Below are 11,362 nucleotides of genomic sequence, written 5' to 3' on the forward strand. Positions count from 1 at the left end.
GGGTGGGGGGTGGGGGTATTGATTTGGCAATCCCATGATCCTTCCCTGCACATGTAACCTCCGCCCGCCTACATTCGACAGTGCAGTAATTTGGTTCAGAGATCTGGAAAACTCTGTGAAATAGACTTTTAAAACTAATTTGGCACTTTTCTTGAAGAAGCATCCACCTCAGACTCTTCCTTAACAAACTGATATATATGTATATATATATAGTATATATATATATATACATATATACACTGTCCATATATTTTCTTTTCTTGCCGTGCAACATACAGATCACACAGCGTGCCTTCATTTCAGTATTAATACTATAGAGCAGCGATAAAATCTCAAGCGTCTGGGCAAGTTTTTTTCTCTTTTTTAGCAACACTCAAGCACAAAAGGACAAAACAGCTTTTACACTTCTGCCTTCGAGCTGATGCTTTTACCCATGAGTGTGCACACAGGTGCTGAGAGTCACTACACGCAACTTGTTAGAATTGACCCTGTGACCTTTCTGTTACAATAAGAGTTTGAAGCCTTCAGAAGCACCTTCGAATCCGCCTGGATCCGCTTTCACGCCGATAAACACGACGATGGTGATTAAAGAGTATTTTGAATTCGTGTGTCCTGGTTGTCGATTGGTGCGTTTCATTTATTCTTGTATTTGATGGTAAATGTCACATTTTTGGGTGAAGACTCAGAATCAAGTAGAGAGAGCTTCAGAGAACAATTTCTGCCCTCTAAATGGACTCAAACCCCCAGAGTGCACTGCAGCTAAAAAGCGCTTTTTCTTTCATATATATATATATTTGCTCTTAAAATCTATTGCTGCCACAGTTCCTCTAAATGTATTTGTCATCATTCAGCGTATGTGAAAGGTGTAGATCGGCATTAACTCTAATTGCATTGTGGGATTTGGTGTTTTTAGCAAAAAGGACACTAGCATACATGCTAGGAACTTTCTGTGTTTCATTGTGGGGGTTTTGGAGAGCACTGCAGTGCATTGTTTTACATTAATAAAATGTTGTGCGCTAAGTAGCAAACAGGCTACCAATCCATCCTATAATTCACTTCAGTCGAGACTGGATAGTGAAATATCATCAGTAGCAGGATTTGACGTTAGAAACAGGCTGCTGAGGTTCTCTGAAGGCTTCTCCTGGTTCACAGCTCGATGTTGTTGATGTTCAACACGTCTTTAAGTACTTCAGTCGTACTAAAAGGCCTCTCTGGTACATGTCTCCAATCGCTGCTTTTTCTTGCCCAGCAAGAGTTAATCGTTGCTTTTATATCGCAAACGTCAACTTTTCAAACCAGAGTTTTGAGCTCAGCGTGAAACATCCAGCTCAGGTCACCGGTCGTCCTCTGGCGGTCGAATCACACTCGCTCTCAAAAATCATCATGTCGTACATTCTTTTCTTTTTTTTTTTTTTTTTTTAAACTGTAAACAAACCAAAAAAAAAAAAAAGAAAAAAAGAAAAAAGAAAAAGAAAAAAACCGATGGATCAAAAACTAGAGGAATCTGCCAGTTGTGAAAATAACGTCGCAGTTTTGTTGTAAAATAAGTTACAAAAAAATTGAAATAAAAATCTTTGCGTACAGTACTAAAATCCTAAACTAGACCTTTCGAACTTAAGAACCACATGTTAAGTCTATAAATATCTTTACAAATATACACGTTAATTATTCAAATAAACCTTTTCTGTATCACTTTAAATGATTAAATGTTTTACACGTTCATGACAGTGTCTTCTAGATTGCAATGCTTCCATCCTAAAACAAATATTTTAAAAAATGTAATTTTTTGTCTTTTAAGTACATGGCTGTGGACAGCAATATGATACATATTTGCATTTATATATTTACAATAAATCATTTTCTAGATACATAAAAAAAAAAAAAACCCCTCCAAACCTCATTGTACTTATTACTGAATGGCCCTGAAACTTCACCTCACCTTCGATGAGGAATTTGTTCCATGATTATCACAAATGTTGTTGTTTTTTTTCCGGGATGCTAAAACGTGACGATGGTGCACAAACTCATGAGAAAAACACGTGTACGCTCATGTAATCCCTCCTGCTGCTGCTGCTGAACATCTTCTGTGAAGGTCGAGACAAGTTACTGAGTATCTCCGGAAGAACGAGTCCCGTCGTTTGCTGGTATCTTGTCAACAGATTTTTGTTTTTTTTTCCGATCGCAAACTTTTTCGTGGCGATCTCTGGGCTCCGTGCAGACGAGAGGATTAAAAACTCTGAGGTCCTCGCCGACTGGATCGCCAACCAGACACTTACCAAATGCCCTTCGTTCCCTGCTCTTATATCCTTTTATGTCTTTTTTTTTCTTTTTTCATCCATGTCAGGAGGTTATTATCCGAGTAGGCACGGAATGGTTTCACCCCACAGATTGTCCGTAACAAAAGACTGGCCCGAGTACAAAAATATAATTTCATTTCTGAAAAGAAGAACACAAACACGGTTCAACGGCAAAAAATAATCCTTCAATGTTTCAAGAGTCTGTTGGGGAGGAGGAGGAGGAAGAGGAGGAAGAGGAAGAGGAAGAAAAACTCGCTCGAAGAGGATTTTCGACCAAGAGTTTAAGACGAATCGAAGAGCTGAAGCACTGTGGAAGTATTGCATGCGGAGTTTTCATTTCCATATCTTGAGGAGCTTGAGTCACTGAGAGGTGATTATTAGTCACAGACTGTGAGAGGAGGTCAATGTCCACCCTCCCCTCCCAGCTCGGCTTCTATGTCCTAATCACCCCGTTACTGGGAAGCTGTTTGGGAAGACAGGGCTCGTCAGGCAGCGGATCGTGGGCGAACACCGAGTCGTCTCCTGAGGAGCAGGTGCTGTTGGAGTCCTGACAGGTGGGCGAGTACTGCTCGAAGGGCACCGACAGGTCCAGGTACTCCTGTCAGAGGAGGGGTCAGAGGTTAGACTCAGGTGTCAGGGTCAAACCCTCTCTGTTGTCACATAATTAGGCGAACACTTATTTACTTCTGCTATATCATCTCTTTTATTTTAGCACAGAATTACAGCTCTAAGGTGTTTAAAACAGACTTTAATCTGTTTTATAACTGTTTTTTAATGTCTGCATTTCCTACACAATGTTCTATTTCTTTGACATTGTCAGTATAGTTTTATATTATTCAGGTAGATATAGGATTGTTTCCTCCATTACTGTTCACCATCCTTTGAGTTGAACATTTTACATTTTATATATCATACATATTTATATCAGTTATATATCTTTAATTGCTCAATATATGTAAAGAATATATCATTTTTGAGTGTTTTGGTATCAAAATCATCTTATAAATCATTAAAATGCTGTTAATGACAGATGTTGATCTTGTGTGCACAGATGCATCTAATCCAATATGGCTCCTGTAACTACGAGCCATATCAGGAGGTGTGTGTTTGGATCAGATCTCTTGTTGGCAAAACCATTGTTCACATTTCCAAAGAATGTAGTAATTTAATTTATTTACTTCTCCCTCCTCCTGATTTATTTAAATCCCACTCATAGTTTAATATCGCCCAAATATTCTATTTCACTCAGAGACACGAATCATTACGTGACATAAAAATGACTCTAATTGCTGTTTTTCCCCGTGACTTTAAATGTATAAGACGATTTTTGTAGTTAGTGAAATTACGGCCAAGGTCAAAGTGAGACGAGGGGTTGGGTGTTTTCCTGGTGTTTTCCTGGTGTTTCCATGTTATCTGTGAGCAGCAGCTGTGCAGGGAGACTTACATCGGTGGAGGTCATTGATAAAACCCGGTCGTGATCTTCTACCAGCTGTCTGAAGGTCGGTCTCTGCGACGGCACCGCGTGCCAGCACTCCCTCATGATCATGTACCTGAAACACACAAACATCAACGTTAGTGAGTTTACGATAAAAGATTCCCAGATCTCCGTCGGAATATTCGACCCGCAGCTGGATGGCGCCGGTCCAGCTGTGGTCCTAACCTGCTACTGAACCTATAAGTGAGAAAAAACACCTACAGCTCATGGGTGCAGTTGGCGGGTTTGTCCATCCGATGTCCCTCCTTCAGCAGCTTAAAGAGTTCTTCTACTGGGATCCCTGGGTACGGTGAGCCCCCCAGGGTGAAGATCTCCCACAACAACACGCCGTATGACCACCTGAACACGAGAGGACAAATTCAATACACAATGAATACAAATCAGAGGTCAAATGACACCCGCGGCCTGAGGCGGTCACGGCTCAGATGGAAGCTTTCCTTCCTCAGATACGCACATCGATCTGTTTGGGGGGGATATTGATCCTAATAACGTTAACTGCACTCAGTTTAAGAGTCAATTCGACATTCTTATTGTCTCAGACAGCGGGTCAATATCTGTAAAAGTCTAAATCTCTCCCCTCAAGCCAGAGAGGAGACAAGCGAAATCTCAAAGTAAGAAAGAAACGGGAAGACGTTAATAGATACGGAGATGAGCTGAGGGAAGAAACGCGATCCGACAGTCTCTGATCAGATGAAGCAGAACTTGTGGTTTCTATCCTTCTATACTTTTCTATATTGTAAACAAATGCCTTGAAAAGACCAGAACAAACACTGTGTTAGTCTGTTTCTCGAGATGTCGTAACTTCAAGCCCATCGGTTTCTACTGAAGAGATAAATATTTACAAGAACCTCAGTAATTTCCTCAAACAGCTGGGATCTGGAGTTTTAAGCAGAAATGACTCAAACAGCGGGAAATGGTGCATTTACTGGCGCCTATTTTCAGCAGCAGATTAATACAGACGTGACACTCTGTGGGTATTAGAGGCGGCAGGATTGAGTCTAAATAAACTACAGTGCCCGTGTTGATCGTAATGAAGGAACATGTCACCCAGAGTAAGAGTGCAGCTCACTGACGTGTTTTTAATAGTTTCCGGACAACAGTGGAGCGGGACGGCTCAGAGGAATGAGATACGCCAGGCAGGAGGTGGGAGACCTTCACTGCTGCTTTTGGTCTTGTTGTGAGATTTAACAATAACAGAAATATAGAATATGAGCAGTTTTATCTTTATTTTATCTTGTTTTGCACAGATGTAACGAGCTGCACCGATAAATTATACACATTTGCCACTTCAAACACGACTGACCTTGACTGCAAAAAGCCCAGTGTGTATCAGCAGTAAATCAGCTATTCATCAGTTTAATGAAGACATTCCTGTCTGCATCCTTGAATCTAGGCCGATGAGCCACGTTCGCACCGATCTGGAAAAATGCGAAAACGGCGCCGTCGCATTGTAGAAAACTTTTCGCTAACTTTGTGTACGACTCTCATATGATCCATGTTTAAAACCTGCCGAGCCACAGGTTGACTGAGGTTTTTATCATGTTCTCTTTGATTTGATGGTTGAACGTGGTTGAAAACATGTTCTGACCTACAGTGAGAGAAAAACATATTAACAACGTATTAAACTGGTCCGTCCAGTCGGAAACTCTCGTGGCTCTAAACCTTCATCTCTCCTCCTTTCTCTCGCCGTGGCAACAGCTCTGGTGAACTGCTGCATTATTCCTAAAGGTTTAAAAAATGAGGGGAGGTAATCAGATAACGGGCGGTCTATTAACCCAGCGTAGGATTGTTCTGCTGTTCGTCCAGTGAATCGGGATCAGACCCCTCCTCTCACTGTGGGCTTAATCTAATTATCCACGCTCCGGTCCAGAGGGTGAAGAACAGGCGCTACTGGCCGGGCCAGTTAGTCCACTATCCAAACACAGAGAGAGACCGGAGACTAAAGGAGGACTGTGGTGAAAGAGAGACATCAAAAACAGCAACTGAAGACAGAGCTGCGGCTGAGACTAACCACCCACACCGAACAGAGCTCTAACTGACTCATTAACATCATTGTGTTCTGGACACAAAACACATCATGTCTTTGGGGTCAGACTGGGTTCAGGAGCGTCTCAGGGACGACTGCAGGAATCAGCAGAGAGAAGAGGAAACAGAGTCACAGGCTCAGTCAGTTTATATTCACTGCAAGTTGTCAGGGATGAACATTCACAGGCTATTAGGCTCCTATTAGGAGCAGGCAATAAAGATGTAAACACTTAATTTTTCATTGGCACCTGCGGCAACAAGAGCTGACAGAATGAGAATGAGAACGAAGGCCAACATTACTGTGATGCCCGAGCCTGAGATGTAGATGCACAGTGTATGAGGGTGGGGGGTGGGGTTGACGTGGGGTTTTCTAAGGCCAACAGCACTCTGCTGTTTCACTCTCTTGTGATTTCTTTTTCACGAGTCTAAATGAACACACGTGTTTGTCTGTTCGGCTTTTCTGTCAGCTAGTCATATGAAACGTTTCCCTGGTGATCAGGAAGCACTTCACTGACGAGCAACGTGTCCGGACAGAAGAGGTCAAACACCAATCAGAAAAGTTTTATCCTCGCTGAAGTTTTTAGAAGAACTCAATTGTGTTTTTTAAAAATCTTTATACAACAAATAACTTCCTCACTTGCTTCGAAAACAACAACACACCAATATTATTTCCTGCTTTTACCAGATTAGTGCGTCGCTCTAAAATTGCAGTCAGATTAGTTTTGTATAGACTGACACCTCGGCAACCTCCATGATATCGGCAACAGGAAACACCCACTGGCTGAAGAACTAAATGGTCAATGTCGTCAATATGAGTTTAAAGGTCCCATATATACACTTTTCCTCTGTTTTATTTGAAATTTTGATCCATATGAAAATATAATTGTGGTTTTAAGAACCTCAATCTTAATGTAGTTTTGCTTTATAATCAAAAACACCTTTAAAACTGTGAATTCAAGCCTATATTACTTGATCGACATGTTGCTTCTAGGTGAACTGCTTCTCCGCTCCGAGTGTGTGAAACTGTATAAATCCTGAGCGTTGTCGCTGCCAGTTCTGCCTCAGAGCTGTGAATGTTTGTGAAGCTGAAACACGTGTGAACCCGATGCATGATCTGTGGCGTCAGTTGTGCTTGTGTGTGCGAGCTGCTGCACGCAACACTTTCCTTATATTCAGTCGTTCTCTTGCCGTTTGGTCGTGTCCAATTTGCTTTAATGTGTTTAATAGTCCCCCCCCTCGTCTGTTTGAGCGTAATCTGTTTCATGAAAAACCATCACAGGTCAAAAGTCAAAGTCCCCCGGGGTGTGTGAGAGTAAACTGGCTGCGGAGCGACTACTGTATAAAGGGAGGAGGAGGTCTGGCAGGAGGATTGACTCTGTAATCCAGACCTGCTGAAATAACAGAGCGGGCTGATTCTCCTCTCGGCCAGTTCCCAGTCTCGTGTAATCACACTGCGAGCCAGTGTTGACAGGGTCCCGTGTTTGGCTTGGATGGCTGTGCTGGGGACACGGCGTCTGGCTGCAGCCGGCAGGGGGGCGAGGAGCTGTCTAAGGGGGGGGGGGTACAGCTACCGCAAGACAGATTGACTTTGTGACCTCCTCGCCTAAACGCGCCTCTCTCCTCCTGATCACAGCCAACACGGGAGCAATCAGAGGTGGTAAAAGGTGCGATGGTCTCCGCTGCTGCGATTCCTTTGAATAGTTGTGGAAAAACCCCGCGAGGGAGCACCTGGTGATAAATCCACTGACCCTCTTATCTCCTTCTGTTCTGGGCCAGGTTGGATTTACACTGATAAAACAACAGTGAGATGACGGGGCTTCGTTGTGTTTTTCTGTCTCTCTCTGATGTCGTGTCGGGAGATTAGAGAACAAACGCGGCGAGGAATGTGCAGCCACTGATACACAAGAAGCTCAGGATTATCAAGAGAGCGCAGATGACGGCGGGAGCGGGAGATATTTGGAGAGGGAAAGCTATGATTCCATATTCACACGCACAAACTCGAGCGTTTGATGCTAACGCGCTCAGTCACGATATTTCAACACCCGGATTCCTCCGGTGCGCAGCAGCTCCACATGAGCGGACAGTCGGCATGTGGCCGTCGGTCTGTGCAAACTCACACGTCGCTCTGGTGCGTGTAGACCCGGTCGAACAGAGCCTCCGGAGCCATCCATTTCACGGGCAGACGACCCTGCAACAACAGAGGCACAGCAGAACCGCTTCGGTCAGCAGAACCATTCTGTACACAGCCCACAGTACAACACTGGACCCACATGCTCAGACTTCAACCTGCTCCTGACACCTGAACTTCAGCACCACATTAATTCACCAGGTATAAAGTGTGTGTGTGTGTGTATAATTACTGTATGCAGCTCTAAAGGCTTCATTACTGTCATGAAAATGTATTAAAGATTCAAGGACAATCACAAATATCACATCTCTTGGTTATTGTTAATCCTGCTGACGCTCTCTTTCCCGCCTTGAATACGGGTTTTGTTTTTCTGACTGTTCTGTCTCAGTAAACTGAACTCTGGGCATCAAATTCATGTGACTCGTGTGTTTAATTTCCTTTTTCTTGTGTGTAAAAACCTTCTGACAGGTTGAAGTCATCCTCACATTGTCATAACATCAGTATCAAAGTGTCGAGGCCTAGAAGAGTTGAGCAGTATGATCTAGTTTTCCTCCTCTGACCCGACTGTGACACTGACAGAATCTCATTTTCAAGAATGAGAAACTGAAGTTACTATTTCTCTGTAGAAAAGGCAAAATGATCCTGCTCTCGTCAATGACGCCATTTGATGCAAGTGAAAGTCTGAAACTGTTTGCCAGTTGTCTGAGTGAGAAAACTGATGCGCTGAGACTCACGTTCGTGGTCTTTTTGTAGTAGTCTATATTGTGCACGTCTCTGGCGAGACCGAAGTCTGCGATCTTCATAACGTTGTCCTCCGTCACAAGGACGTTTCGGGCCGCCAGGTCTCTGTGGATACACTGAAGGAAGAAGTACAAAGGCATCAAAGGCACATCCACAACACACACACACACACACACACACACTGATAACTTTCACTTACTCTCCTCTAACTTGAATATTGACCTTTACTCCAAACAGAAAACCTCATTCTGACTTTAATGACTGAAAATTGAGAGTAAAACTTTTCTTTCAGTCCTGACTCTTTAAATTCATTTTAACACTGCAAAGATTAATCTGTGAATTCTCCACATTTAGACTATTATTAGTTTCACATCTCCTCTCTCAGGCTTCTCTCTGTAGCTCTAGTAACAACAACAGGTCGGTGAGCCAATCAGAAGAGAGGAGCCTCTCCTCTCAGCATTAATACAGAACGTCGACTTGCTTTATAACAAAAAATAAAACAAATCTCACTGTACACACATTAACCCTTTGAGTTGAAGCTGAAGCTGTGAGGACAGCTGCTGATTCTACAAACATCCACACACACACACACACACACACACACACACACACACACAGAGGCTCAGCTCAGTAAATCAGGACAGTGCACGTGCACTTCAGCGTCGTAACGGCTGACCTTCTGCGAGGCGAGGTACTCCATGCCTCGGGCGACCTGGTACGCGCAGGACACCAGGTCTTTGAAGGTGAGCTGCTCGTCGGGGATTTTACAGGTGTCGAAGGAGTAGTCCATGCCGGGTGGCCGCCGCGCCCGCAGGTACTCCCTCAGGTTGCCTTTAGAGGCGTACTCCACCAGGACGTACAGAGGACCTGCGCGCAAAACACAAATCACAGCGTCACCGTCGCGACTCACTGTTAATTACTGACTTCATCATCTCGTCTGCGCTGCACCGGGGCCTCACCGTCCTGCGTGCACGCTCCCAGCAGGTTGATAATGTTTTTGTGTTTTCCGATCATCTTCATCATCTCCATCTCCGACACCAGGTCTGACAAATCTTTATCTGTGGCGTCATCTGGGACAAACAAAAAGCAGATCCGGAGAATTAATGAAGAGCTTCATTTGTAGAGAAACAAACCACGTAAATTACTATGTACAGGAAGGCGTGAGAGAAAGTGAGCGGGAAGGACACAATGCTGCTGATTTCCTTCAGGAAATCACAGAAAACTCGCTTGGCTGTCACCGCCAAGGTTGTGCATTAATTCCTGTAGCGCAGGCTCCACAGTCACTAACCTTTCAGCATTTTCACAGCCACAGTGAGCGGCTTGTTGGGCTTCTCCTTGTCGATGCCGACGGCCTCGGCCATCACCACCTGACCGAAGCAGCCCTCGCCCAGAGGTTTACCCAGAGTTAACCTGAAACAAAAGTAAGACCACTTCAGAGCTTGGAGCACACCTGAGGAGTGTTTTCTTTTTTTTTTTCCTCTGTGAATTAGATTTCTGAATGAGGCTGATTTGTTTTGCCAAGTACAATAAGTGTGCAGGCAGGTGTCACGGCGACCTTGACGTATTGATGGCTCTCGTGTTTTCACAGCACATCACGGTACAAGGAAAACGGCGCAGTATCTGTCAATTCTGAAATATGTTGCTTGGCAGCGTGAAAAAAGCCACAGCTCACACCATGTTTTTTTTTTTTTTTTTTGCTTTGTTTTGTTTTTTCTTCTGACAGGCTTTTAAACGTCAGTGATGAATGTAGATCTGCAGGAATATTTCTTCTCACCGTGTGCGGGGAAATTCCCATTTGGGGTCAGACGGCAGCTCCAGCTCTGAAACGTTGGCCAGCATCGGTCCGTCGCTGGAGGACAGGCGGGCGATCCTGACCAGCGGCGTGTTGGAGTTCATGGAGGAGTTGGAATCCAAGGACACCTGCTTGGGTGCAAAAGACAAACTGTTATAGTCTCTGAAAAGGACGAGCTGATGGGAGTTTAAACAAAGAGACAGAGGGAAACTGAAAGGTGCTAAAATGCTCATTTCCTGGTTTTAGGACTCATTCCTGCAGCACTCTATAACAAAGCTTCTCACTCTGGGCTCCAGCCTTCATCTTGCTCTCTGAGTTACGATCTCATTTTACTGTAAAGACAGTTTTACCAAGAGAACTAAAATATTCATCTGCACAAAATTTAAGTCAAAATGATTTAGGGAAAAACTCCTAAAGTGGAACTCCTCTAAAGAAAACAAATTCATCTTCAAATATAATTTCTGATGACTTGTCAAAATCTTAAAACGTCTGATTGGTTTTTGATCTGAAACTGAAAATATAATTCAAATGAACATTTTCTTGTAAGATGCTGAAAACGTTCAAGCTGTGGCTTGGACAGAAAAAGTATTTTCACTTCTAAAATTCAAAGCTGCCTTCAGTTAAACTTGGTTTGAACTTCGGTATAAATAAAGCGATCGAATAACTTCTCAAGATGAAGAATTTTTTGGCAACAATCAGCCGCAAACATCACACATCTCAGGAGCAGCGTCAGAGCTTTCAGCCGCTCAGAGTTTCTCTGAAAAACAGCCTGACTCCTGACACCGGCAGTGACTTTTACAAACAGCCGGCCGATGGCTGCGCGCAGGAGGAAGCAGGCGGTAACAAAGACGAATGAAGGAGGATGCAGAGGTGGGGGGAGGGGA

General features: G+C 43.8%; 1 protein-coding gene across 5 annotated transcripts in view; it reads right to left on the reverse strand.

Annotated features, from left to right (window-relative positions):
• Nucleotides 1-610: 610 nt before the first annotated feature.
• The window catches only part of fgfr3 (fibroblast growth factor receptor 3), a 76,351-nt gene continuing 65,599 nt past the window's right edge, over nt 611-11,362 (reverse strand). For 4 of the 5 annotated variants that reach the window (XM_087171099.1, XM_023396370.2, XM_087171096.1 and 1 more), the window contains exons 10-18: nt 10,461-10,609; nt 9,975-10,096; nt 9,646-9,756; nt 9,363-9,553; nt 8,680-8,802; nt 7,935-8,005; nt 3,994-4,131; nt 3,742-3,847; nt 611-2,895 (exon numbers count right to left, since the gene is read on the reverse strand). In XM_087171099.1, coding sequence (XP_087027225.1) covers nt 2,731-2,895; nt 3,742-3,847; nt 3,994-4,131; nt 7,935-8,005; nt 8,680-8,802; nt 9,363-9,553; nt 9,646-9,756; nt 9,975-10,096; nt 10,461-10,609 — 1,176 coding nt within the window. In that variant the 3' untranslated portion in view covers nt 611-2,730. The remainder of the gene's footprint in view (nt 2,896-3,741; nt 3,848-3,993; nt 4,132-7,934; nt 8,006-8,679; nt 8,803-9,362; nt 9,554-9,645; nt 9,757-9,974; nt 10,097-10,460; nt 10,610-11,362) is intronic. The other variant, XM_087171098.1, reaches the window with a different exon arrangement.

Source organism: Seriola lalandi, unplaced genomic scaffold (genome assembly GCF_002814215.2).
Source record: "Seriola lalandi dorsalis isolate HSWRI2012SDOR001 ecotype SW California unplaced genomic scaffold, Sedor1 jcf7180002054976, whole genome shotgun sequence".
NCBI lineage: Eukaryota > Metazoa > Chordata > Actinopteri > Carangiformes > Carangidae > Seriola > Seriola lalandi.